The 27,947-nt window shown below is 58.1% G+C and overlaps 1 protein-coding gene across 2 annotated transcripts; it reads right to left on the reverse strand.

The window, feature by feature from the left end:
* Window positions 1-5,944: 5,944 nt before the first annotated feature.
* On the reverse strand, window positions 5,945-27,947 carry LDLR (low density lipoprotein receptor). 2 transcript variants are annotated; one of them, XM_039514385.1, is made up of 19 exons: window positions 27,777-27,947; window positions 27,641-27,738; window positions 19,487-19,609; window positions 19,037-19,159; window positions 18,066-18,440; window positions 17,345-17,467; window positions 15,197-15,319; window positions 14,767-14,886; window positions 14,084-14,209; window positions 13,377-13,548; window positions 12,679-12,906; window positions 12,328-12,446; window positions 11,524-11,663; window positions 10,914-11,055; window positions 10,621-10,773; window positions 10,144-10,326; window positions 9,555-9,632; window positions 8,857-9,014; window positions 5,945-8,067 (listed from the first exon to the last, which is right to left on the reverse strand). In XM_039514385.1, exons 2-19 carry the CDS (start codon window positions 27,714-27,716, stop codon window positions 8,032-8,034), a joined length of 2,598 nt encoding a protein of 865 aa, XP_039370319.1. In that variant the 5' UTR covers window positions 27,717-27,738; window positions 27,777-27,947; the 3' UTR covers window positions 5,945-8,031. The 2 variants fall into 2 exon arrangements, with proteins under 2 accessions (XP_039370319.1, XP_039370320.1); XM_039514386.1 differs by having other exon boundaries at window positions 19,487-19,606; window positions 27,641-27,946.

Genomic DNA, 27,947 nt, shown 5'->3' on the forward strand with positions numbered 1-27,947 from the left:
CTTAGGTGTCTGTGTGCCAATGAAAGTCACTGGGGCACATGGGAGGCCTTAGCAGGGAGCTCACAAATCACCTGAAGGGGTGGGGCGGGGGGGGCATTGGGCCCAGCCTCATTGCTGGAGGGGGAAACTGAGGCACAGAACGGTATAGCAACTGCCTCACGATCACACTGCACTAAGCAGTACATCCCCCCAAGCTAGGGCTAGAGCCCCTAGGTCCTGACTCTCAGCTGCGCCCCCCCCCCGCTCTAACCACTAGCCCCTGCTCCCCTGACAGGGTCACTGGCTAGCTGCCCTGGTGGAAAACAGGGCTACCCTGTCTCCCACCGCTAGGGGGTGCCCTCGTGCCAGTCATACACAGCTCTAGCCCTCCACCTGGCCACTGGCTGCCCTCCCTGGGCTGGCGTTAGCTGGAGCCGCTGGGATTTACCAGCACTGAACTAACAGAGCAGTGGGCTGGGCACCAGGACTCCTGGGTTCTACCCCAGCTTTGGCAGGGGCTGCAGTGCCACCAGCTTGACTGCTTGTAAATCAAGCATTGCACTATTTCCCGGCTTTCCTAAAGCCCCAGCTCCTGGAGTCATGTTATTATGTGAGTGTGACCGAACCCCTCAGCCCCCCACCCAGTTGACCCCGACACACTATTGCAATAGTCTTCACGCACATCCTGCCTTGTGGGGGCTCGTTTGAAAACTAACAACCCGGCCCGTCGCTACCCGGATAGTGAAATGTCCAGGGCCCTGTGATGGGTAAATTCAGCAGCTCCCTGTACGACGCTATTAGCATCTGCTCAAAAACCCGGCAGTGCTGCCCCGGCAAATGGCATCCAACAGGCCTGGTCTAAACACGGGCGGGGGCGTTAAACGGGCCTCAGGGTCGCTGGGGAGGCGCTGGCAGGACTCGGAGCAGTTTGCATTTGAAGAGCCCGGAGCCGCCTTCCCGTTGCCTTTGTCACAGCTCCACTCAACGGCCTTTCGCGGGGCCCCTGCCGAAGCCGCCAGCGGCTCACAGGACTATAAAAGACAGGGGCAGAGACCCCCTTTCACCTGTGGAGCCAAAGGCCCCGGGGGCTTTGGGCGCGAGCCGGGCCGAGGGGACGGGCGGTGGGGGGTAACAGCCGCCATGAGCAAAGCCCGGGCCCCCCACTTGTAGGATGAGACGTTTTGCTGCGTCTGTCGTCACCTCGGAGCCGGGAATTCACGCAAACTCCTGCCTCCTCTTGGTACCACCCGGGGTTAGTTTCACTCTGTGTGTGAACAGCCGCATAACGGAACAAACCGTTGACTAGCGACGCCTTAACGGGGCAATGAAGGTGACCGTCCGGCTGAGCGGGCCTGGCCGGGGCTGGCCTGTCCCACACGCACGGCTTGGGGCTGGGCGAGGCGGCACTGGCCCAGGTAACCGAGGCTGGGGGAAGCCAGCGGAGATCCAGGCTCCAGCACCCCACAACGCCTCGGCCTAGGGCTGCACGGTACCCAGAGCTCAGGCTTGTCGTGGCCAGTGGCATGGTCTGGGGAGGCACTCGGGGGTACGGGGCAGGGGGCGACAGCCTGGGTGCACCCCAGACAGGGACAGGGAGACTCGCAGGTTTCAGTTTAAAAAATGAATTGATTTCTCACCCTCTTGGTTGTGGAGAAAAGAGCATCTCACACACACACACACACACACACACTCACTCTCTCTCTCTCTCTCACACACACTCTCTCCAACAAGTCTGCATTTGTCAGCCAGTCTCAGGGGTTGGGGTCTGACATTCATGGGTATCGATGCTGTGAATAACCCTGCCCGTGCCCAACCCAAACCACCTCTCCCGGGTCTAGTCCCGACACCCTGCTCTGAGCACTGCACCCCACTGCCCTCCCAGAGCTGGGATAGAACCCAGGAGTCCTGACGCTCAACCCCCCCCGAGCTGGGATAGAACCCAGGAGTCCTGACGCCCAGCTCCCAAATCGCACTCCCCAGCTGTCTCTGCTGACAAATCCCGAGGCCCTTTCAGAGGTGGGAGCGAGCGGTGAGGCCGGCTCTAGTGTCCCTGCAGCTCTCGCTCTTCAAACACAGCTGGCCGGGCTCATGGACAAGCCCCAGTGGGAGCGATGGCTGGTGAGCGTCCTTGTCCCCTGCCCTGTGGCGTAGGCTGGCGGGCAGGGAGCAGTGCCCACTGGCACAAAGTTCAAGCCTTATTTATCTGCTTCCCTCTCTGGCAGCAGGGAGAGGCAAGCGGCACCCGGAGCCTGGCCTAGGGCAAAGTGTGTTAAAATTGCAGGCTGATACCGTACGTCCCAGGGGTCTCCTGGTGCTGCTAGCAGGGAGACGCAGCAGGAAACGCTGTGATCTGTGTCCCAGCCTAGCATAAGGGGGGGGAAATTGTGCACCTCTGCCAGAGGGAGCAGCCTGCTTTGTCTCGCGCTGGTTTTGGGTTTGTGGGGGTGGCGCTGGGGATTCTCAAGCAGAAAGCTTACACGCTGCAGGCTGCCAGCCGGTGCGGTTATGTTTGCAGCGCGATGCCGTGAGGGTAACAGCCGCCCTTTGCAAACTCGCCTATAAAATGATTTGCAGAAGATATTTGCACAACAGCAGCGCAGAGTCCAATTGCCTCCCCCACCCCCAGCAGCAAATCTACATCAAACTGCAGCTCTCCCACGTGTTAACGCAACTCGCCCCTGGAGACAGAAAGCGAAGCAGCTTCACTGCGCTCAGGCAGCCTCAACCGAATCGCTGTTAGTTCAGCAGAGCTACCACCAGCCTGCAAGGTGACCTTGGGCAAGTCAATTCCCCGCCCCCTCTCTGTGCCTCAGTTTCCCTGTCTGCAAACTGGGGCTGGCCCCGTGGAAAGCACGGTGGTTAACAGTGGGAGGGGAGCATTCCGGCTCATTCCACAGAGCTGCCAGGGAGAGAGTTTTGGGACCCCCCCTTGAGCTCCTCAACCCCCCTCCCCCGGCCCAGGCCAATGGGAACATCAGCGCAATGAAGAGGAAAGACACCAGGGGCTGGTTTGTGGCATTTAAAGTTTGATTCGGTCAGTGCTGTCTGGCAGGGAGGGGGTGGGGCTAAGGCAGGTTTTAACACAGCTGAGGCCAGGCCAGGGCACCTCCCTCCAAGCAGATTCCTCCTCGCCCTGGCTCCCAAAGCACGACCCAAACCCAGGCACGAGGCGGCAGCCGGCCCTGAAAGCCCCCCCGGGCGATCACACAGCCGTGACTTGGGCCCTGCCTGAGGAGCGGGACCTTGAGACATCTCCCCTCCTGCGGAGGAGCCCGGCCCGAGCCTTTCTGCAAACCCTGCTCCCGGCCCAAGTACCCCAGGGGCTCTGCCTGGGCCTCCCCCAGCACCCAGGGCCCCTGGCAGGAGGGGGAAGCAGAAAGTGCCTGAAGTGATGGGGGGGGGGGGGAGACCAGCTGGTTAAACGGCCCTCACCAGGGCCAGAATCCCCACCCCCAAGAACCTGCTAGTCTAGAACCAGCGCTGCAGCAGCACGTGGGCTCCAGCTTCCCCTGGAGTCAGTGGGATCTGGGTCGAGAGCCCTGGGGTTTTTGCACCAGCCAAAGGCCCAGGGGGGATAAGCCCTTTGCCAGCTTTGGGTTTGCTTCCTGCCCCAGCTCAGTCTCTTGCTGATGCTGCAGAAGGCAGCCCCCCCAGAGGTCACCGGTTCCAAACTCTCCCCCGTACAGGGGAAGCCCGGGCACTGGCAGCGACGGCAAAACCTGTTCCAAGCTGGCTTAGCGAACAGCAGTGGGAACGCAGGAGGCCTGTCTACACCAGGGCACCCACTAGTGCTAGGGTTAATGTTAACAGCAGCTCAGCTACAGGGGAAGCTTCCTTCCTCCTAAGGCTTGAAGGGCACAGACTGAGCTGTGACGGGGGGCAGGACAGATGGCCCTGGGGGCTGCTTCCTGGAGAAAGAAGCCCCTCTCACTGCAGCTCCCCTACCCCTCCAATACCTCACTCACCCCTTTCCCCACTAGTGAGCAGCTAAGAAACCCCAACTAGTCCTGGGCCCTACAACTTTCAGGCTCCCCCCCCAAGCCTTCAGGAAAGGAGGAATTTACCTGGGGGTGGGGGGTGGGGAAGGTAGAACTTCTTTGGTGCATTTTGATTGTTTATATGAGCATAAAAGGAACTTGCTGCAACATTTCGAAGCAGGGCTGTTGAAGGAGGCAAGTGCCAGGAGATCACTTTAGCACCATATGAAGAATCTGTGTAGAAACAGGCCACACAGCTGGAAGGGAAGGAGGGGAAGAGAACACACACAAGGCAGGTGGGTTTAGCTTGTGGAACCAGAGTTAGGACAAGTTTCACCTGAGCAGTTTTCAGGCAGGGTTTTTCCAACAGTCTTAGAACAGCTTAGCACCCAAATCCCACCCGAGCTGGTGTTTAATTCCCTTAGGTTCCTTTGAAACATCCCTGCTTGTCCCTATTCGATTCCTCTCCCTTGTCTCACTGGGAGGCTTGGCTAGAGCTCAGAAACCCACAGGTCCTTCGAGAGCCCCAGGAGCAGAGCCGGGGCCTGTGGTGCTAAGATCAGGGCAAATGCAGTTAACAAGAACATGCCACATCACTAAACCTGCTGTGGACGAGCCAGGCACCCGTCTCCCCCTCAAATCACTAGTGCGATTTTTACGCTCCTGTCCCTTTCCAACAGGCAGCGCTCCCGGCTTTCAGCAGGAGGCCAGCTGGGGGCAGAGAAGGGGAGGAGAGTAAGCTGATTTTTGGATGCATCTCTGCAAGGGGAAGGGAACGTTCTCCATGCTGCAGGCTCTGTCCTCTGGGCCTGAGCCACAGCCTAGGGGAAAAGTTTTGTCCATCACAATAAATAAATGAAATCTCTCCTGCCATCCATCACTTGTTGGTAAAGCCAAGAACCACGTGTGGAGTTAACATCTGGGGCCCCCTTTCCTCAGCAGCGCCCCAGGACCCGAGTGCAGAACTCCCCTCCTTAGACAGGTCTCTGTATTTGACAGAAAGCCCCCAGTTCACGGTGGATCGAGGGCCCACTATTAGAAGTTGGTTTAGGTAACGGAGGACAGAAGCTGCAGAACAAAACCTGCGTTCCGGGTATAGGTTGCAGTCGTCATAGAGAAGGCAAAGTTTAGAGGGGAAAAAGAGTTACCAGAGGGTGTTTTTATCTCCTTTAAGTACCTGTGGTTCAGGGCTGTGTGAGTGCAGCCAATCTGTGCCTTATTCTGAAGTCACATGCGAGACTTCAGGGGATGCATCCGAAATCACTGAAGAACAAGCTCAGGTTTGGTTACAACAGATACTACAGGCGAGGAGGGGAATGAAACAGACCGCAGCCTATTCTGATCCATCTCCGCCTGCAAGCAAGGCAGGCTGGCTCACAGCAGCCCTTGCTGAAATCAGCAGGAAAGTCGTGCGCCCGGTAGCTAGCATCTGATGATTGATCGTATTGCATCCACTCAGCTACCATCAAACCCCCTTGCTGGAGGGTAAGTGGCTGGGGAGTAGTACACAAGTAATGTCTATTTAAAAAAATAAATAAAAAAGTGCCAGGGTAAGGGTTCTCTTTGGCTATGGAGCCAGACGGTCACATTTAAATGCACGGGTTATGCTGTTAGAGGGCAGCTGACAGATCAATAGATTAATCTATGCCACACAGTTAATGATTAATATCAGCCAGGCAGTTTACAAGTAGGTGTGCCCAGTGGGGAGATAACCTGGAAACATGCAGCCTACAGACCTCGTAAGAGGCTCCTTTGGGTTTTATATAAATTAAAAATGAGCCAGTTCAGGAGAGCAGGCCCTTAGCTTTGAGCACAGGCTAAGGTCTCAGGCAATTCAAGCTTTCCTGAACTGAGAGTCAGAAGAACTGAAGGAAAAACAAAACCACCCCCACAACATTACCGCCCCACCCCACCCCCAATTAGGAAGGGAGAAGCGACTAATTCAGATTCTATTAATTACGAAGAGAAGGACACAGTGATATTTCTACTGATCGTTTCCATTCCAAAAATTTAATTGATCATATTAGACTAGAAATTTTAAACACTTAAGATTTAAAAAAAAAAAAAAAATCTGTGACACTTATCGACTGTAGCCGACGCTTTTCCCCAGTAGGCGCTGGTTGTGGCATGGAGTCCGGTCAGTAGTGCAAACGTCCCTTTAGACAGTGAAAGATTTGATGGCAGCTGGAGACACCTCCCCACCTCCCCCAAAAACAAAACAGAAAGAGGGGATGAAGGATGGAATTAACTCAGCAGCCATGAAAATCAAGAAAATAAATAAATCATATTTTACATACAGGAAACAGCTCCGACCAAACATATACAAACACACACAGGCCATGGTGTGTGGCAATAGATACTATATATAAGCTGTACACGGCTATTTACACCCTTCAAAATAAGAGACGTTGAATCTGTCACAGCTTCAGGCCAAGAGGCGAGTTCTTTGCGTTGCTCCGTAGCCCTGGTCCCCGGCCGAGGGACCGCGAGCGCTACGCCGAGGCGGGGAGAGGTGTCCCTTTGTGAACTTTAACCTTTAGATCTCGTAACATTCCGCCGGCTTCCCTGCACTTCGATCATTCAAACTCCTCCGTGCAGAGTCCCCCCCGCAGACTGAATGGGGACGGGGCCGACTCCAAGCAGCAAGGCCACATTTAAGCCCTGACCCTGCGAACGTTTGCGAGGCAAGTGGCCCCAGTGCAGGACCAGGCTATCGGTCCATATCCGCGCACAGGGAACGCCAGTAACTCACGGACGCGCTAGAGCACAAAGCTCCCTCGCTCAGGAAGGCTTAGAAGAGACTTTGCGTTCTGGGTATTTTTGGTAGGTGCAGAATCGAGCTGACTCGAGTCCTGCACTTTGTGTTTGTATTTTAAATAAAAAAGGCAGTTTCGGGGGGGGGGGCTGTAAAAGGGATTCAGACTAAGCAGAAGGGGGGGGGGGGTGCGGCCGGCTTAGACCTTATCAAGACTCAAAGTGCTAAGGCAAGTGGCAACTGTAAACGGTAAAACGAGGCAGGAGACGCTCATGGCACGTTTCCTCCTGCCCCGGCCAGCACAGGCCGTTCCTCTCTGCCCTCCCAGCCAGACACGCAGAGGCCAACGCAACGAGGCCTCTTCGAGCCCGACCTGGATTTCTTCCCTGCGGCCCCTGCGCTCCGCCAGCCCTGCAGCGCAAGAGGGTGGCAGGGACGGAAAAATCAAAAAAGACTGTGCAAAAAATGTTACCAAAAATACACACCCCCCCTGAAAAGAACCCAAAAAAGTGCAAGGCGGGTGGGGGAGAAGTGGAACCCGGAGATGACAATCGGCGAAGGGCGACTGCACCAACCAGCCCATCTCTGAGGAACCGTCGTGTTCAGCACGAGCCATGCCAGCGTCACCGACCGAGAGAAGCACCTGGGTCGTGCCGTATCTGCCCCGGGAGGGAAAGAGAGGGTCTGAAGACTTTTCTCCAAGCAGGATAGGGACATGGTACGTGTGTGTCGGGATTCCAGATCTAAGCAAACATCCATCCCCCAGAGGGGGCGCACGCAGACAGACACCGAGTACAGACGGGATGGCAGCACCGATTTGGTTTTTAAGTCCCTGATACAGATCTGGCTCCATCCTGCCTCCCTGCCGTTAGTCCGTCAGTGAAACTGACCCGCTGCAGGCGTGTGGACTCCCAGCTTACAGCCAGAGAAGTCGTGTTTCTTTCCACCGGCCCGATTTCTTTTCTCCTTCACACGTAAGAAAAATCCTCCTCCTGTCCCAGATCAAATGGAAGAAAACCAGCAGGTACGTCCCGGAGGGGGGTGGGGGAATAGACTGCATCTGATACAGAAAGTATTAAATATATAAAACATAAAAACCCAGGAGTCAAACCAGATGCGTCTCCTCCCCCGAGAGCCACGCGAACGGTGTGTTCGGGACAAGCAGCGCAGGCCATCAAGTTACTCAGGAAGCGGCGCGGCGCTGCGGGCGGGTTGGACGGTCGTTAAAGAATCAAAGAAAGTCAGGGAGGAGAAAGACGTGGTGCGTCCCTCCCTCCCGTGAAACGAGCAGCAAAGTCTGGCAGGAGGCACGTCCCAGGTTCACGCGACGTCGTCTTCCAAGCTGACGATCTGTCTCTGTTAAGGAAACACATTTCAGCCGTTACCCAAGGTTTCTCCTTCGGACGAGATACGGGGCAGGGATCCAGCTAAGCCTCAGAAACCAAACGAAGCGGCTGCTTCAGACCTATTGGGTGAAGCTCTGACTAGCCAGGATGCATCGGCCATTGGGAAATAGGATGCAGGAACTTCTGCTTCAGAAATTGCTTGTGCTAAAGGAGAACTCCTCTTAGCTGCTGGCAGTATAGGGGCTAGGACACAGTTAAGCTACTCCAATTCCAATTGGGTGGGGGCAGTGTATTCCCAGGCATCCTGAGAAGGTGTGAAATATTATCAGTGAGACGAGCAGGGACTTTGCCAAAGCCCCAAGCTGGGTGGGGAAAAACCACCCAAAACTTTTGACAAAGCACATTCAGCGACCGCACAAATATTTCTCAACTACAGGAGTCAATTTCCCTGCAGTTTTGAAGCAGGGAACTTGGCCCCGTCCCACGTGAAATGTGGGCGTGTGGATCAGCTTTGTGTCTACGCAATTCCTTTCAGGGCCAAGGCAGGTGACAAAAAACCCAGAAACTTATTTTGTGTCTTTTCAGGAGTTGCCGACACAGCAGACCCGTTGTTTTGGCCCAGCCCTGCTGGCTGCCAGCCCTGCGCGCGGCCACGCCTGCGGCTCTTGGACATACTCGGGCCACGGGCTCCTTGCCACCTGCCCCTCAGGGGCACTGCAGACCTCCCGGCTCGCGTACTGGGCGGGACTGGCTTGTGCGGCTGGATTTGGGAGGCCAGCCGAGGCAGGGAGCCGCTTACCGACGGGTACGTGTATCCATCCTGGCTCCGACAGATGTGAACCTCGTCCTCCGTCGTTTTCTGATAGACGGGGTTGTCGAAGTTGATGCTGTTGATGTTCTTGAGGCGCCAGTTCTTCCACACCAGGAAAGCACCAAAGGCGATTAAGCTAATGAGCACTAAGGGGGGAGGGGGAACATTGTAATGGCAGGAATTAAACAAGCCCCGAGAAGTTCTAGTCAATCCCTGCTCCCGTGAGGCAATGGTACAGTGGGATGTGAAATCCCCATGGAGCACAGAGGACCCCCCAGCCGGTCCTGATCCAGCAAAGCATTTCAGCGGAGGTCAGAGTGAGTCACCGCTGGGAGGGGAGGAAGGATCAGAGGTAACTGAGGTCTCTCTCTCTGGTACTTAGACCCTGCTGCTGGGGACTATGACTGACTCACGATGTGTTCATCCCCACAGCAGCGCTGCTATTCCCCACTGCACCGATGGGGAAACTGAGGCAGGCACCCACCCCAGGGGTCCCTCACGCATTCCTAGGAGGGATTCCTTCCCGCCTCCAGACCAGGGTGGGCCGCTGAACCCAATGGCCACGGCCAGACGCCTCGGCAGCCAAGGCGAGGAACAGCCAGGATCCAACCCCCGGCGATTTTGTTCACAGAGAGAGGAGGCGGCGGCTGCTCTGGGCACCCAGCGTTTTAGGAACAGGAACTTACCCAGTGGCAAGACAACGGAGAGTGCAGTGCGGCCGCTGTGCTTGTCCTGGTTGGTCTCAGCAGCAACCTCGTTGCGAGCTGGAAGAGGGGAGAAGCCAGTTAGCTGCAGCAGAGGGGCCGGAGCCAAGCGGCCATTCGAGACAGGATGGTTTGTCTATCCCAGGCGCTGCACAGAAATCCCACTGGTCACAGCATCTGGCAGAGCGACTGGCTGACTCCCGGCTCTTCTGCCGCTGATTGCGGCAGCCTCCTTTTACAGGTGGGGAAACTGAGGCATGGAAGCCCAGTGACCTCAGGCAAGTTGGTGCCTAGGCAGGATTAGAACCCAGGAGTCCCAACTCCCATTCTCCCCGGCGTCTACTCATGAGACTACACTCCTCTCCCAGAACCGAAAACAGAAGCCAGGTGTCCTGACACCAAGAACACCCAGCTCTAACCATTAGACCACCTGCCCTCCCCGAGTTGGGAGCATAACCTAGGAGTCGGGACTCCCAGTCCCCTCTGCTCTAACCGCTAGAGCACATTTCTAGCTATGGTTCTGGACAAGGGAGGATGTCGGGCCCCCCCCCCAATAGAAAGGCATTCTTACCCTGCTGGGATAGAGTGACCATCTCTGACGTGGTGAGGTCGGGGTTGGGGCCGTCCCTGGCATGGGTGCTCGGCACCCCAGCCGTGGCAGCCGGTGGCCTTGCCGTCTGCTTCAGCGCACTGGTCGTGGTGAGCAGCCGGGCCAGAGGCGTGGTGCTGGCGGCGGCGGCGGGGACTTCCGGATCTGGGAGGGGAATTTAATACTTAGCGGAGGGGAGGGAAGAGAGGTTTCTCTGCCCCCTTTACTGGCAGCCTAGGGAGGTCAAGTGACACCCGGCATCACACAGGGAAAGTCAACGACCACTCTGAGACTAGGACCCAGGAGTCCTGGCTCCCCGCTCCCTTGCTCTAACCACCAGGGAACACTCTCCCTCTCCAACAGGACCGGGCCGGCTACAGAAAGCTCGGCACAGACGCACCGGGAAAGCCATCGAGCCGGCAGCTGGCCCCACAAGCGTTGGCCGATTCCCCCATGTACCTTTGGAGCAGCTCCTCATGTCCGCAGCGAGGTGCAGGCCATCGGGGCAGGCACAGGTGTACTTGGGTGAGTGGCGTGTGATCTGGGGGGCAGGCAGGCACAGGTACTCGCAGCCGCCATTCGGGAGAGGGTGGTTCTCGCACCAGTTGACGCCTGGGAGGGCACAGAGAGCATAGGCCTGAGCACCAAAAGCTACAGGGTGGGACTCCGGGGACGGACGGAGGGATTCTGCAAGGAGATCCCAACGCGGCGGCAGAGAGTCCCACACACCCCGGTCCGAGCACCTGCCGTACCTGCCGGCTGCCGCAGGTTGTGATACAGGACGATATCTTCCGGGGAAAACAAGTCTTCCGCCACCAGGGTGACGTTGGTGCCGGTCAGGCGGTTGGCGCTGAAGATGGCTTCATTGAGGATATCCGTCCAGAACACTTTATCCTGAAGTGGGATTCGAGATGGAGAATCAAAAAAGAGGCCCCTCTCGTTAGCCACAGGTTCCTCGTGACACCCACCCACCGAAAAAACCCAACAGCGTGTGCCAGTGACATGAGCAAATATTGAAAGAGGCAGACAAACGCCTGGCCTCTGTATCCAGAGCAAGTTGCATCACTGATCTCTGCATGGTGCAAGGTCCAGGCAGTCCCAGACATTCCTCCTCTAAGTGGGACAGTCGACCCCATGGATTGAATTAGGGTTGGAGAGGGGCTAGAGCTTTAGCGACTGGTCAGTGGCAGGGGGAAAAGCCCGGCCTCTTTCGAGGCACCCGCGTCACTAGCTGCCTTTGAAAGTGGGGAGCCCCATGACGCCAGGGGCAGGTCCCTTGATTTTGTGCCTGGGACGTTTAAGTTTCCACCGTGGATTTCGCAAGGCGGATCCAAGACAGAGGAGCTTCGACCCAAGACTCACCTCAAAGACGGTGACCGCGAAAGGGTGAGCCAGTCTCTCCTGGTCCTCGAGGATGGTTTTCCTGCTGCCCCCGTCGACACCCACGCTGGAGATGGAGTGCAGCTTGGAGTCCACCCAGTAGAGGCGCTGGTTTACCAGATCTGAAATAGACCCAGGGCTGGTGAAGGCTCCGGAGGCTCCAGGACAGCAGAGACCTTCAGACAAGCCGACTCCCCATTCAGCCAAGCCACGGAGAATCCAGCCACGTGAAAGGAACACGTTACGCTCCAGTCTGGGCCAACGCTCCCAGAGCTTTGGGGAGCAAAGAGCGGCCAGAGACCCAGCAGCGCCCCTCGTACGTGTGCTGAAACCTCCACGCGGCCGATTTAAACGGGACACGTCATCGATCGAGGCGGGAGCCTCACTTTAGACAATTTCTGGCCTTCAGTAAGTGGCCTGGACGGATTTTCAGAAGCTCCCAAGAAACTCACTCCCTGAGGAGCTTAGTGTTGGGCTCCCAGACTTAGCCAATAAACCCCCCTCTGTGTGTTACTGACGCCCTCCCCTGCCCAGCTCGTTACACCGGAAAGAGCTTTAAGCATCTCCTCTAGACTCTAGCCCTGATGGTGGTTCTTCGACCCATGGAAACGTGGGGCTGAAAGGGGTCACTGCATCATGTGCCCAGGCCAGTGAAACCACATTGGTCAGATTCCCTTTGGTTTGCGATCCGTTTCCACCTGCGCTCTCCTCAAGGGAAGGTTCCTTCAGTTCCGTGCGCCCGCCTGGCGGGGAACAGTGGGACCCACGTACACCCCCCCCACGTACCTAGAGTTATTCCATTCGGCCACTCGATGCCGTCTTTCACCAGGGGGAAGCTGTCCACGCCGTTCAGCCCGCTCTTGGCAATCTTGGCAGAGCTGCCCCAGTCCGTCCAGTACATGAAGCTGCCAGGAGGGAGGCACAAGGAGATTAGAAAGCACCACTCACCGGGGACCCGCCAAGCTAGCGCAACACGGGGGAGACAGCTCCGAGTCTGGTCACGGAGTTCGAGCCCATCTCCATTTGGATTCTCCTGTCAGGGCACCAGACGTCTCTTCGGTCTGCGTTGCTCAGGGACGCTCCGACTGCCCCTTCCCCTCCTCCCATTGCACACGAGACGGCTTCAAGGCCACCTACCCGTGGCTGGGGTCCACCACGATGGCACGTGGCTTGGAGCCGGGCTCCTCGATCAGGGTTTTCCTCTTGGCGCCCTCCCTGTCGGCCACGGAGACGGTGCCCAGCGCTGAGTCCGTCCAGTAGATGTTCCCGTGGACCCAGTCGACGGCGATGCCGTCGGGGGCTCGGAGGCCGGTGCTGATCACAGTGGTGTGGTGGGTGGAGTTGTCAGCCTGGTCTAGCCGGGTGCTGCAGGGGAGAGGAGACGGGTTAGAGCCAGGGGCTCAGACCCAGCGGCACTGGAGGAGCGGTACCAAGCGCCAACGGGCCCGTCGGTGCAGCGCCAACGAACGCCAAGGAACTGCGTCAGTTTCCGCCCGCGGAGAATCAAGGGCAAACTGGCACTGGTGAGAAGACGCCAGATCAACAGTCCTGAAGACCGACGGCTCTAAGCCGTGGGGCCAGCTTCCCCCCAGCCCCGCTCCCAGCCTAGGGAGGAGACCTCACAGGCATCTCTGCTGGGGCTCCCATGAAGGGGCTCGTGGTTTCACTATGTGGACCCCCCTCCACTGGGAAACGGGATTAGTTTCTTCGCTGGAGGGTCCATCAGCTGGGGCGAGTTTCACACCCTGCCGGGTCGGGCTCCCCCTGCTCAGTGGGGCTCTGGGGCCGTGCCCGGCGCTAGCAGAGCCAGGCTGCCCTGGCAGAACCGGCTTTACCTGTAGATTTTCTTCTGAGACAGGTCAGACCAGTAGATTTTGCGCTGGGCGATTTCCAGGTCCAGGGCCACCACGTGTTTCAGGTGGGAGATGAGGCTGCCGTAGTCGCTGCGATCCAGCGTCATGCGCCTCACTTCGTTGCGGTTGGTGAAGAACAGGTACGCGATGGTGCCTGGCAGGGCCGGGAAGGAAGACAGGGGCCATGAGACAGGGCCAGCCAGCAGGCAGCCACCGGGCAAGACGGGCCAGGGCCCTTCACGGACGGGAACGGGGAACCGCCAGGCAGAGCTGGAAGTTCACAGCGACAGAGACAGTAATACCAAGACACCTGCTGTCGCCGTGGCGACAACTGTGGCCACAGCCCCCATCCCGCAGGGTTGTTTCCGCCTGACACCGCCAGGCGCTGGGAAACAGCCAGTCGGTTTCTCATTAACCACTCGCAACAGTTTTCTTAAGCAAACGTCCCGCTCTCCAATTCCGCGAGAGTCACCTGATCTTAAGGTAGGGAAGCGTCTGAAAAGCAGGGACTGCCGAGAGCCAGGCCTGGCAGGCCCGAAACAGCCTGGCTTCACGGAGGGACTAGGAACCAGATGCTGCATCGCACTGGGACGCAACCCCCCCGTTTTCCAAGAATACTGCAGCCTGGCCCAGACACAGGAGTGTCGCTCAAACGAGGCATCCCCAAGAACCAGGAGTCGCTGACTTACCGATGGCTTTGCAGGTTTTGGTAGTGAGGTCAAGCTGGTAGCCTTCGTTACATTCACACTTGTAGCTTCCCTCCAGGTTCACGCAGATCTGGCTACACGTATCGGGGCTCAGACACTCGTCAATATCTGCAAACCCCCAAGAGGAAGCAGTTAAAAACCCCTCGAAACGCAAGAGACAGGATGTCCCAGCAGAGATTTTAAAAGAGAGAAATCAAGTTATTTCTTTAACTCCCAGGAGGCTGAGAGCCGCATGCATTCGCTGTGTCCCAATCCCAGAGGAGCATTTACATTTACCACCGTAATAAAAACCGACTTGCCCCAATTTCAGGGCTAGGCCAGAGGTCGCCTTACTCATCAGCAGGGCCCTGTGCAAAGTCAGCTGAGCGAAGCCAGGCGGGACTGGCAGCCACATGTCTGTTTACACCAAGGAGACCTGCCTTTGTGCGGAACGTGGCCAGATCAGGCCCCACTCGTCAGACGGCACTTGCAGCCGCGGTGCCGTTGGGAGCGGTGCCCGGACTCCGCGCATGCTGCTTAGAAGCAGACATTACCCCTCAAAGCCACAGAAATCTCCCCCATGGCCAGCGAGAGGCAATTAAAAATACTGCTCCGGACTGGTCCCCGCAGCTGGGGGTGGGTTTTAAAGCCATATACAGCAGTTGGCGGGAGGGTGGAGAACCTACCTTCACATTTCTTCTGGCCAACCAGCTGGTAGCCCTCAGGACACAGGCACTCGTAGCCAAGCTTGAGATCTTTGCATATGTGGGAGCAGCCGCCTTTGTTGGCCAGGCACTCGTTTGTATCTGGAAAGAGACCGACGTGCGTGAGCTGAAAAGCTTTGTCCAGCATGGTCACCTAACCCGCCCGTCCCTCCAAGGCCATCGACACACCGCGCTGGCCCCAAGCGGAGGCGTTTGTAAGCGCGACACTCACCACCCCCTTCTTGAAACCCACCCGAGAGTCTGTAGGATCCAGCATGTCAACAGCAAAGGCGAGAGACCCAATTGCAAGAAACTTGGGGAGCCAGCTGGGCTCCCCGGAAAGGACGACGCCCTCGTCTGACTAGCTGTGCGTCTTCGAGCACGGCCAACGCGCGACCGAGCAAACTCTTACCGCACTCCTTGATGGGCTCGTCGGACCAGTCCCTGCAGTCCCGCTGCCGGTTGCACACTTTGTCCAGAGGGATGCACTCCCCAGAGCGGCACTTAAACTTGTCAGGCCCTTCGCAGGCAGTCACTGGAAGGAAGGAAGGAAGGAGACTCTTGAGTTTCATGCTGGGCTTCTCTTGCAAGAGAGACGAGCCCTGGAGAGGTCTGCCAGCGGAGCGCCCCACCTCCAGCAGTGCAGAGAGGCCAGGGCTGGGGTGGTCAGTCTTCCCTCTCCTCCAGCTAGGAGCTCAGCACAGCATCTAACTCCACATGGAAGTCACACAGTTTTGCTAATCAATCATTGTCCTGGACCCAGCTGGGTACTCTGGGAGGTGCCGGGTTCCGACTGTCCTGACATTGTATTGACTGCTTGGGAAGGGTTTTACTTGCCCTCAAAGTAAAAATAAATCCAGAGCCGAAATCAAACCCCATGATGCCACCTTGGCACAGGAAACGAGCGAGAAAGCGCAGATCTTCCTAGCGGAGGATCCCTTCCCGTCAGGTAGGAAGTTGCTCCTTGACACCACTCTGGCAATTGGAGGGGTCTTCAAACTCTCAGGGGAATTGACCGAGAATGGGAACCGTTAACTAACAATAGGGACGTTAACAATGTTCCTAGCAGGCAGGCTGCTACATTTCTGCCTCCAGCCTGCCTCGTGCATAACAAAAAGCCCGAGCCTGCCACGCCAGCCAGCTGCAGTAGCAAGGGACAGGGACAGAGTCTGTCTGTCTGTCTCTCTCATTGGCACGCTTGTACACCCAGCCCCGCAACCCCTCCCCCCCCGATGGCGATCAGTCACACAGGCACGCACACCCAGCGCCCCCCTCCAGTCCGAGGCTGCTCCAGGCACGCTGGAACGGACACGCTGCCAGGGAGGAGGTGCGTGTCCCCCGGCAGATATTTTTTGCCTTTCTGCCCCTGCTTTCCCTGCCAGCCTGGGAATCCAGCACCCTGTCTCGTAGAGCCAGACATACCCATCTGCTCCAAGACACCCAGATCTGAACCACGTGCCCCAAAACTGCAGACTTAACTGAAAGCCACTAAGAAGCGTTCTTGTCTTTCACACTCAGATGCCCAATTCTCAATGGGGTCTAAAGTCACACTGCTGGCCCTCTAAACACTGAGAGATGTGCACGGCCATTTGCCCCCCCCAGGTATTAATAGATACTCTGGGTTAAGTAAAAAGTGATTTTATTAAATACAGGAAGTGGGATTTAAGTGGTTCCAAGTAGTAACAGACAGAACAAAGTGAATTACTGAGCAAAATAAAACAAAACACGCAAGTGTAAGCCTAGTACACTAATAAAACTGAATACAGATACAAGCTCACCCTCAGATGTTTCAAGAAGCTTCTTTCACAGACTAGACACCTTCCTAGTCTGGGCCTGATCCTTTCCCCTGGTCCAGCCTTGTTCCAGCTCAGGTGGTAGCTGGGGGATTCCTCGAGATGGCCTCCCCTTTGCTCTGTTCCACCCCCTTAAATATCCTTTGCATACGGCGGGAATCCTTTGTCCCTCTCTGGGTTCCCACCCCCTCCTTCTCACTGGAAAAGCACCAGGTTAAAGATGGATTCCAGTTCAGGTGACGTGATCACATGTCACTGCAAGACTCCATTGCCCCCTTGCCAGCACACAGGGATACAGGAAGTAAACAGCCATTTACAGTCAATTGTCCTGATTAATGGGAGCCAGCAAGATTCCAAACTGCCATTAATGGCCCCCACTTTGCATAATCACAATAGGCCCCGGAGTTCTAATCCTTGTTTCAGATACACGAGTGGTACATTTAGACAAATAGGATGATCACCCGCAGTAGATTATAAGCTTTGTAATGATCCCTTACAAGAGACCTTTTGCATGAAGCACATCTCAGTTACATTATAGTCCCACATCAGCATTCTGCCATCAAATCACAATGCGAGGTCCCAGGCGGCACTACCTGTGACTGCAGGAGCTTGTTTGGCTAGAGATTCTGGCCAGAACGGGAACTATTGATCTCAGAACAGCTTGGAGAGCAGCGGTGACCCGGCTCAAGCCGGCAGGTGGCGGCCCTGGGCTCGGCGAATGCCAGGCCACGCGGGTCTGCCGGCCGTGCCCACCCTGCGCCACTCACCGTTCTTGCAGCCGACCTCGTCACTCAGGTCTTTGCAGTCGTACTCCTGGTCGCACTGCCGGCTGCCGTGCACGCAGGCCCCGTCGTTGCACTGAAACTCGTCCGGGCGGCACGTGGGCTTCGCTGAGGGGACGGAGAGGAAGGCAGAGACTTGGGGACCCAGCCGCAAAGGCAGCCCGGCGCCCAGGGAAAGCCAATGCAGGTTTCTATTTAAATCCGACCCCAAAGAGCGCACAGCGTCTCTGGGCTGGAGCCGGCCCCGGTGGGGGCACGTGCCAGCTGAACGAGGGGCGCTCGCAGCGGTCGCTTGCCAGGAGGCAGGTGGGCGACCTGACTATCAGATCAGCCACTCCCAATTCATCCCCTGAGCAGGGTCAGCCAGGCAGGGATGGGGTTTGCCAGAAGCTGGGAGCGGAGCACACGAGAACGGCCCTGTTCTGGTCACTCCCTCTGTCGGCAGCCAGGACACTGGGCTGGATGGACCTTTGGCCTGACCCAGTCTGGTTTCCCCACCCCCACCATGCGTCAGCCTGGACGCGCCCACACCAAACCAGTATGTGGGGCGGTCCCAGGCTTCTCCCGAGGCTGCCCCACTAGAGGCACTTGGGAGGAAGGGGACTGGGCCAGTAGGAAGTTTCCCGGGAGCCTCTGCCTGGCCACCAGCCGGCAACAGGCGTCAGGCCCTCCCCGTGCGGCTAGGGATCGGCAGCGCCCGACGTACCACAGTTCTCCTCGTCCGAGCGATCCCGGCAGTCCAGGCCCCCGTCGCAGCGCCACTGCGCGTGGATGCACTCCCCGGAGCCGCAGTGGAACTCCAGCGGCGAGCAGGGCCCGGGGGTGGGGGCCGCCCGCCCGCCGCAGTTCTGGGGCCACTCGTCGGAGTCGTCCGGGCAGTCGGGGTCGTCGTCGCAGGCCCAGAGCTTGGGGATGCAGAGGGAGCTGTTGCACTGGAACATGTCGGGGTTGCAGGTCGGAGCGGGGCAGTCGGCCTCGTCGCTCCCGTCCTCGCAGTCGTGGTCCTCGTCGCAGACGAAGGCCAAGGAGACGCACTGCCCGTTGTGGCACTGGAACTGGTCGTCCATGCAGCTCTTCGGGGCTGGAGAGAGGGGCAAGGCAGGGGGGTGATCGGCGGCCCATGCCGGGGGGGGGGGGGGGGGCTGAAATGAGCGGCAAGGCGGGGGGGGGGAGGGAATCGGCAGCCCACGCCGGGGGGGGCTGAAGAGAGGGGCAAGGCGGGGCAGGGGGGGAATCGGCAGCCCACGCCGGGGGACTGGAGAGGGAGACTCGGCCCCCCTAACAGCTTGGGAGGCCGTTCCCGGAGCGGCTGCAGCTCCGTCTACGCCTGCAGCGGTTGCGCCTCTGACTGCAGCCTAGGCACCAGCCCTGTTTGACGTGCAGCGAGGTGCCCAAGGTCACCACAAAGCAGCAACAGAGCTGGGGATAGGACCCACGTGGCCTGACTCCCAGTCCCCCCCGATGTAGCCACTAGCCCCCACTCCCCTCCCAGAGCTGGGAGCAGACCCCCCCCGCCCGCAAATCACAATTCCCAGTGTTCCCCTAGACCCAGCCAGTTCCTCCAGCACCAGAAACTCCCCGCCCGCCTGCTCGCACGCCAGGCCGTGCTGCCTTGTAAAGCCAGGCGTGCAGGACGTCCTGTTCGAGCCGTCGGCGCTGACACCGAGCGCGACTCACCACAATCCCGCTCGTCCGAGCCGTTCTCGCAGTCTGCCTTGGTGTCGCACCTCCAGGAGGCCGGGATGCACCGGTTAACGCGGCCCCCGCAGCTGAACTCCTCCGACTTGCACGTCACCAACTCTGGAGGAGACAACGAAGAGGCACTGGGTGCAGGGAACACGGACCACGAGGCCAGTCCCTGCTAGCACGGGCTGCCCTGTCATCTCCCCCCGGCCGGCCCAGACCCTCCCTCCCACAGTTCAAAGCCTCCCTCTCCTTTCTGGCCACCGTCGATCCCTGGCCAGTTTGTCTCCATTTCTTCTTGGGCCAACTTTGGCCTTTATCAGCTCTTCACCCTCCCCCAGGGGTGCCCCCCCTCGCTAGGCAGAGCCAGCCAAGCTCTGCATCTCCTCCCGCAAAGAGATCGGCCCTCGATTCCCCGCTCGGCCACCCGGAGCGGCCACTTACTGCAGGTCTCCTGCCACTCGTCGGACTCGTCCTTGCACTCCGGGCTGCCGTCGCACACCCACTTGGAGGGGATGCACTCGCCGTCCTGGCACTGGAACTCCGTCTTGCTGCATTTCTCCTCTGCTGCCAGGGAAACAAGAGGCCCCCGGGTTAGCTGTGGAGAGGCCAGTGAGACGGGCTCCCATGGGGAGCAGCAGCCGCTCGGGAACGTTCATCAGGAACCAGCTGCATTGCCGGAGACAGACCAGACCCTACAGGCCAAGTTCCCTAAGCCCGTCAGATCCCCCATCTGCCTGTCTGCTGCAGCAGGAGAGAGAACGGGCCAGAGCTGGTGTAAATCAGCACAGACCCACTGATGCCAAGGGAGCCATCCTGATTCACACCAGCTGAGCATCTGGCCCCTAAACCCAGCTGAGAATGGGAGGGGCCAACCAAGGTCTCAGTATCTGTGGACACAAGCCGTTATCCCAGCTCCAGCCGGATCCCCACTTTCCATGGGGATGGGGTCCCCCACTTGGGCGCATCCACATTTTAAAGATCTTCACGGCAGATGCAGGGAGTGAATTTGTGGCTTCAGTGGGCCCAGATTTCACCAGTGTCTATTTACAGGCGTTCTGCAAAGCACCGTGTCCCCGTGTGGTGCTACAGAACCCGCCCGGGCATTGCGCGCGGCCGTGAAGCGTAACCCAGCAATTCCCCGTCTCCCTACGCCAGCTGGGCATTAGAGAATCGCTCCTCCAGCCTCGGTCCCTTTCGCCAACGCAAGCAGACGCCTCGGGAAAAGCATCGCTGGAGAGGAAAGGAAGTTAACTCTCCTCACCAGCCACAGGAGAGAGGGAGCCGGTGTTCAGCCAGTGCTAAGAAATACCCTCACCAGACTAGAGACCCCCCCTTCTTCCTGTGTCTGCCCACTGGTTTATGACCCACCCACAAAATTATTTTCTAAGCAGAAGTGGGTGTTGGGTCAGGGACGACAGCACCCGTGAAGGGTCCGAGCCAGACGCGCTACCGCACGGGATGAAAAGGATCCAGGGGCCGGAGGGGGAGTGACAGAGTTTCAGCAGATTGTTTAAACGTTCTCTGCTTGGCTGTGAAAGCTACCAGAGGAGCTGGGAGTTTTTGGTAGGAAAGCAGGGTACCTTTTCCGCTCCGAAGTTCCCACGTCTTGGCTCGCGGCTACAAAGCACGCCGCGTGCGCCAGTCTAAAAGGGACCCAACGGGGCCATGCTCGGTGCTGCTGCAGGGGAACGGCAGCCCGTGGAGAACACGGGATTTAGGAGACAGACGGCGCCTTGCTCCGGTGGGACAGAAGCCGGACTCGAGAACAGAACGGCTCAGCCCTGCCCATGCTTGCCATGTCTTGGGATATTTGACAGCCTTTGTGAAGACCCAGCTTCTGGGGTCTGGTGATTTACATTCCTACCCCTTCCCCCCAAAATCAGCTTTAAAAGAGAAGCCGTCTCTGCCCCCGGCTGCTGGGGGAATCTCAAACATGTCAGCCATACCCAAGGTCCCTCTCTGGCCCCCAGCACCAGAACAGCTGAGCACCTGACAGTGTTTAGTGTCTATCCTCACAAAACACCCCTGAGAGGCAGGGCAGGGCCATTATCCAGGTGGGAACAGAGGCGCAGAGACTGGGCCAAGGTCACACAGGGAGTCTGTGGCAGAGCCGGGATTTGAACCCAGAGCTAGTGCTCTAACTGCTGGACCACCCAGGTCCTACACCAAGAGACTCCACTTTTGAGATCTCATGGGGCTCAACTCAGGATTGTGGGATCTCAGGAGATCACCTAGTCCAACCCCCTGCTCAAAGCAGGGCCAATCCCCAGACCCCCAAGTGGCCCCCTCAAGGGCTGAGCTCCCAGCCCTGGGTTTGGCAGGCCAGTGCTCCAGCCACCGAGCTGTAGCTGAAGGGACAGTCCCGCTGCAGGCCGCAGAGAGTTACACTGGACTGCAATGATTCCAAGAGACCAGGCTAGCTGGGCACTAGGCTGTTCTGCCCTGGCAGGCTCCCGCTCCCGCACCCCATGGACCAGCCCCGGGGAAGCACCTGACTGGCATCCGCCACACCCCGTGAAACACACACGCACATCGCAGGCATGAGCTGACTCACGGCGCACTGGGTTTCCCTCCCACGGCCGCTTGTACTGTTACTACAGCTTCCGCTCTGCTGCACGCCACCGAGTTTCAGCTGATTCACAAGCCCTCACTTCACACACGCCCTTAGAACGGCCCCGGCTCCGTGTCACAGACGTCCCAGCGAGGAGGAGCCAGGATCACGCCACCAGCGCCCGGCCCAGCTATTCGTCTTCCGAGATAAGCTCTCAAAGGGCAAATTACTTCTCCTGCCTGGCTCCACCGCTGCTTCTGTGTTTGCCGGCCGTAGCCTTACGCAAACAAGACACCATCAGGCGACCGAGCCATGGGGACATCTCTGGCACAAGGTGGAAATCTATCCCCTGCCTTCACACGCACCCCCGGGCGTGTCACCGGAGTTTAAATCCGGTGATCAGACGGCCTGAAGTAAAAGCCTCCCCACACCCCCAGCTGGATTTTGCAGCTGCTGGTCCATTTCTAGTAGACCCCTTGTTACGGGTTTTATTGGGTTGCACCAATAATGAGGGACACTGGCAGACTGGAGCCTTTCTAGAAAGGAGTATTTTCTAGCCAGCCCTGACCATAGTGCCTTTCCCAGGATCTGGAACTGGGACGGATTTGCAAATCGTGTGGCACTGAAACAGATGTGCGCCGGGCAGCCTAGATGGCTTATTTCACCTGGCCTCAGAACAAGAGCGATCAGGTAGCAAGGCCCCCTGAGAGGCCAAGAGTTGGCTGCTTGGTAACGTTCTTCCTGTGAAGGAAGAGACACAAAATGGCAGCTGCGGCTCCGGCAGGAAGGCATTGAAAAGTGCAACCCACACACCACCTCTCCTCTCGACAGGCACCACACGCCACCTGGGACTTGCCTTCGGTTTTTAACAGGGCTTTGCTGGATCGGACTTCGCCCTGGGGAAGGTCACTGACACCCAGCTCCAAAACCCTGCCTCTTTTGAGGGGAGCTGCAAAAACAGACACCACAAAGGCCTGGCTACGCCAAACAGTGAGGTCGGTTTAACTACGTCCCTCGGGGTGGGAAAAATCCACCCCACTGAGCACATAGTTCCACTGACCCACGTCCCCGTGGAGACAGCGCTAGGTGGACGGACGAATTCTTCCGTCCGTCTAGCTACCGCCTCTTGGAGAGGGATCACCGGTGCTGAGGGGAGACTCTACTCTGCACAAGTGTTTTAAGGGTCAGACGCGCGTCAGCTGATGGGCAGAAGGATCCAAGAAAGCAGACAGCATCTGCATCCAGGGAAGCCAGTTCTCAGCAACGTGACGGTCGCCTAATGCGGTCGAAAGCCTTGGACATCAACCTCTAGAGCGGTCCATTTAACCCCACGCAGCCATGCCAAATGCTAGACCCTCGGGGGATCAGAGGCTTCTGTCCTACAACCGCCCAGCAGGAGCTCGCAGCTCCGTCTGTTACTAGGTCAGACACATCAAAGCGGCACTTGAGACATCCCCTGGTTTCACTTCACTTTGGAGACACCGCAGTTTCCCTGTTCGATGCGGCCCGGGAACATCCATGCACTTGCTTCGCTTTGGGGCTGCTCCCGCAGCAGAGCTAAGCCCACCAGGATCAGGGCTCGAGAACTTCACTTGGCGATGTGCCCCTAAAAGCTCCCCCCGGGCAAGTGGGAGCGACACTTGCAGATTTCAACGTTTCCCGCCCCTCGCATGCCTCAATTGCGAGAGCCATACAGCGCTGCCACACCACGGTAATGCTGAGCCGACACAGAGCTTTGATGTGGGAAACTGGCAGGGCACAAGCAAGGTTATTAGAAGGGTTGTCGGGCACAATTTGCAACAGCGCTGCCAGTAAAGGCAGCCTACTTCCCTTTAACCCAGCAAGAGACGGAGGCTGCTCGAACGAATACTTCAGCCAACGCACTGCCAGAGAAAGCCACTCGTTCTGCTCTGCCCACGAGGCCCTGTCTGCGACTGACGGCGGAGAGCAGCCCTCCCCAGGTTTCCATCTCTTTGCACGGCTGGTTGTACAGCAAGGGGTGCAGCCTGATGGCGATTTATGTTCTACATACTGAACCATGGCTCACCAGTTTATTGCTGTGCCAACAGAAAACTAGAAAGCACTGAGGAGACTTTTCGACCGCTGAGCCCCAGGAGAAGAGAGTGAGATGACAAGACTCTCCGAACTGATTTTCTGAACCCAGCCTCGGGGCACCCAGCATCCCATCGGACCATGGTCAACTGACCCTGGGAATGGGTGGTTTGCAGATGGTATTTTGGGCTCTAAATGGAAGAGACGCTGCCATATTGGTCAGAACAGACACACACATCTGGGAAACCCTTTGAAATTTACATTAAAAAGTTTAAGCAACTCAAAGAAAACCCCAAAAGCCCCCACTTCCTTTTCAAATCGACATCCTCAATTATCTTCCCTAAAAATCAAATAAAAAATTAATTTCTTGTTTCTAGGACCAGGTGAGAAAAATACACATGTTGCCACTAGGCAATAATTCCTTTTGCTCTCCACGCTCTGTGCAGACAGCAGATGCATGTGGTATGACAATAATCTAGGCAAGTTTTAAACGCTTTTCACTGCAGAACTGTGATGTTCTGTTTGCTCCAGCTGTAGATTTAGGGCTGGATTTTTTTTTGGCAGCTCAAGTCACCCTTTCACATGACAGCCCACTTCCATGGCAGGTTCCACTTTGCTACAGACTGTTAGCAAGTCCTGGTTATAGAAGCCTGTAGCTACTCTCCATTTCATCAGTCTCATGTCACAAGTTCAGGATAAAACATCACTCGAGTCCCTGCCTAGTTTGTAAGAATGCCTGGAACACAGTCAAATTCCTCAAACCACTGGCAAAGCCAACTGCAAAGCCCCTTTGCCTGGCACAGGAGTCTGGAGCATCACCTCCGTGTAGCAACGGCATCATGCCCTTGACAGCGCCTGGACAGATGAATGAGTAACACTCACTCCAGAGCCTGTACTCGATCCAAAAAGCCATGTGCATTCATTAGTGGCATTGTGCTGTGGGTTGCACTGGAGCAGGAGCAATTGAAACCCAGCGTGGTGCCATTCAGCCTTCAGAAGGAAGCTGAGAAGCAAGGGAACGGATCCAGAGGGCCTGGAATCCTTTCCTGGAATCCCACTCCAGAAGACCAAGGGCACCAGTCAATTAGCCCAGCTGGCAGGAGTCCAGGGTGGGGGAAGAGGGAAATCAGGCCAAAGCCGAGTAATTACAAAGTAACTGTAATGACTCTACAGACTTCGGACCAGATTTACAGAGGCACCCGAGTTCGGCTGACAGTCAATGGCAGACAGACGCCTAGAGGAATTTACAGGAGAACCTATCAGCATCTCTAGGTGCATCAGTTTAGCCCTTTGTCTAACCTTATGCCCGCGCAGTTCAGCTCCGGGGAGAAGCAGCCCCAATTCGACAGGCAGCCTTTTGTGGAAACTCTCTACACAACAGGCAGGGAAATCCCAGATGAGCCAGATTTGTAAAATGAGCAACAAGTTTCCTTTCCTGCTGAATGAAACACCCTACACTCACTACAGCTTATCCAGGACACTCCCAATTTTCAGCAATGTTCGCTATCCAGATCCAGTGTTTGCACCGGGGGAGGCTGTGGATTCAGCTAACTAGGATTTTTGGCTACAGAGATAACTGGGAGTGCACAGCCATGCTACAGCCACACCTGGGGTTGCTGAACATACAGGTAGATGTTTCCCTGCAGAGGCATAACAACTATCTACAAATTCACACACAACCGAGTTGCGCTGCTTTCTTGGACAGAGCACAAGTGCCCATTCCCCGGCTGCAGGGAGCAGCGCCTGAGGAGAGGGCTGTGTAAAAACATCGCATGCAGGAGTGAACTCCTGGGGTGGTGAGAGCTCCTGAACCAAACCCATGTAAACCTCAGGCCAGGAGCATTTAGAGACCTAGCAAACGCTTCCAAAGCGCCAACGTGCAGACTACACTGCTAGACACTCAAGAATGCGGAATGTGAAATTTTGCCAGGCACCCGATTTTGCACAAAAATGGGGGGAGGGGGTCATAAAAAGACTGCAGTGAAACACCACTCAGTGTAAGCAAGGAAACGCCCATCTGACACTCTAAGCAACAGGCATTTGGGTGCAGACAAAGCCCTTCCGAACACTGAGGTGCAGGATGCTGCCAAGTCAGAAAGGTTTAGCCCCTTGCACTGGTGTAAGCAAGGACACAAGATGCAGAGCGACGCAGGATCCTGGCTCATGAAGCACTGAGCACTCTGGGGATGACACGGAAATGTGCCTGTGTACCAGGACCAGGCCTGGGCATTTCCAAGCAGGGCCCCTCGGACACACGCCACAGGCTGCCTGACAAGGGGCTCTGCACTCAGGGCCGTGACCCTGAGGCTCGTTTATGGATTTTAAGAATCGGTGACTAAGGACAACTCCAGGCTCCAGCTCCCCAGGGCCCTGCCGCAGTCAGGGCAACCATCCCCCCCCACCCCCCTGACATATCGGGATCAGCCACAACCCCAAGTCAGCAAAGGGGCCGATGCCCTGGGTCCCGCTCCCCCTGGCTGGGGGGGTGACACTGCACCATGGGGCTCTTGGGGGAGGCAGCCCTGGGTTTATGGGGGGAGAGAATGGGATGGGGGGGTAAACACCCACTGGGGGGGCTCATGTGGGAGGGGTTGATGCAGACACTGGAGGGGCCATATGGGGTCACAGAGAGACCCTGGGGGTCAGGGGTCATGTGGGGAGGGGGCTGCGATGGGGGCTCCTAGGCTGGGCTCCGCCCACCTCAGCTGCCATTGGCCAAAGGGGGAGGGCCACCCGGGTGGCCAGTTGCAGCCACAGCCAATGAGCGAGGGGAGAGCCCAGTGCGCACAGGCTGGGGTGGAGCGGGGCCCCGCCCCCGTCCCTTCCCGCCCATCCTAGTGGCCCCGCCCCCCCAGAGCCAAGTCCCCGCCATGTTCTCCAGTCCCCACCCTGACAGTGCCCCCGCTGTGTGAAACCCTGTTACCCCCAGAGCCCCCCACAGACCAGGCCCCCCTCAGAGCCCCCAGCCCCCCCCATTGGCCTCAGAGCCCCACCATGCACCCCCCAGCTCCCCACCCAAAACAGCCCCACCCAGCACCCCCATTGACCTCAGATCGCCACCAGGGACCCTCCACCTTACACCCCCAGAACAGCCACCAAACCCCAGCATGCACCCCAGACCCCCATTCACCTCAGATCTCCACCCAGCACCCCAGCTCCCCACCCAGCACCCCATTGGCCTCAGAGCCCCAGCAGGACCCTCCACCTTACACCCCTCAGACCCCAGAAACAGCCCCACCAAGCACCCCTCAGACCCCTCCCCGCGCCCCCGGCGAGATGCTACGGCCAGCCCCCGCTCCCCTGCGACCAGCCAGGGGTCATCAGCTGTTCGTTCCCCCCCCCCGGGGGAAGAGCCCCCTCCCCGCTGGGTCCCGCAGCCCTTCCCTTCGGGCCCAGCTCCCCAGGGGGCTTCGGGCTCCTAACGCCCCTCGACGGCACTTCGGACCCCAACCCCCCCGTTCAACCCACAGGCGCGTCCCCGCTGCATCCGAGCACAGCTGATCAGTAACTCATAGGGGGGGGGGAACTGAGCCCTCCTCCCCCCCAGCAAGATCTAGGGTCTGAGTCGGCGCTCGGGTGTCAATCCGGAGTAAGTCACTCGGTTCGAGCCCAGCCGGGGGGAGCCATGGGTGTAAACGGGGTGAGAACACAAGCAACAGGTGGAGACAGATGGGCTCGGGGGGGTCCAGAGGGGCGGAGCCCCCCCAGACTTCCCAGCCCCGCCCTGGCCAGGTGCCCCCCCCCGGAGAGTGAATGAGAAACACTGCAGGGAGGAAGCGGTTTCACAGTAACCCCCCCCGAGGCAATGGGGGGTAGAAAAGCCCCCCCCCCAGGAAAGCGGGGTCCCCCCATCTCGCTGCAGCCGGGGGCTCCAAGCCCCAACATGACACTGTGGAACCCCCCAGCCCCGCGCCCCACGTGCACCCCCAGGGCTGCAGCCGAACCGGGCACTTCGGAGCCCCCCCCCCCCCCCCGACCAGGCGGGCTCTTACCGGAGCTCGCCGCGAGCCCGCGCAGGGCGAGGAACCCCAGAGCCAGCAGCGAGGCGGCGACCCCTGCCCGTCCCATGCTCGCGTGGGGCCGGGAGTCCCTGGGCGCGTTAATCCGGAGCCGGGCAGACGGGAGTCCCTGGGCGCGTTAATCCGGAGCCGGGCAGGCGGGAGCCCTGGGCGCGTTAATCCGGAGCCGGGCAGGCGGGAGCCCTGGGCGCGTTAATCCGGAGCCGGGCAGGCGGGAGCCCTGGCCGCTTGCAAGTGCACGTGGGGCCGGGGACTCGCCTTTCAATGGGCTGCGGGGGGA

Source organism: Mauremys reevesii, linkage group 25 (genome assembly GCF_016161935.1).
Source record: "Mauremys reevesii isolate NIE-2019 linkage group 25, ASM1616193v1, whole genome shotgun sequence".
In the NCBI taxonomy this organism is placed as follows: domain Eukaryota; kingdom Metazoa; phylum Chordata; order Testudines; family Geoemydidae; genus Mauremys; species Mauremys reevesii.

Coding starts and splice junctions, on each gene's coding strand:
- LDLR (XM_039514385.1), bottom strand. CDS start 27,716: ATGGGACGGGCAGGGGTCGCCGCCTCGCTGCTGGCTCTGGGGTTCCTC. Junction 11,664..12,327: donor GCCGAATGGAATAACTCTAG/GTACGTGGGGGG, acceptor GGTCTATTTCAG/ATCTGGTAAACCAGCGCCTC. Junction 9,633..10,143: donor GGTCACTCTATCCCAGCAGG/GTAAGAATGCCT, acceptor CCCCTCTTCCAG/CTCGCAACGAGGTTGCTGCT.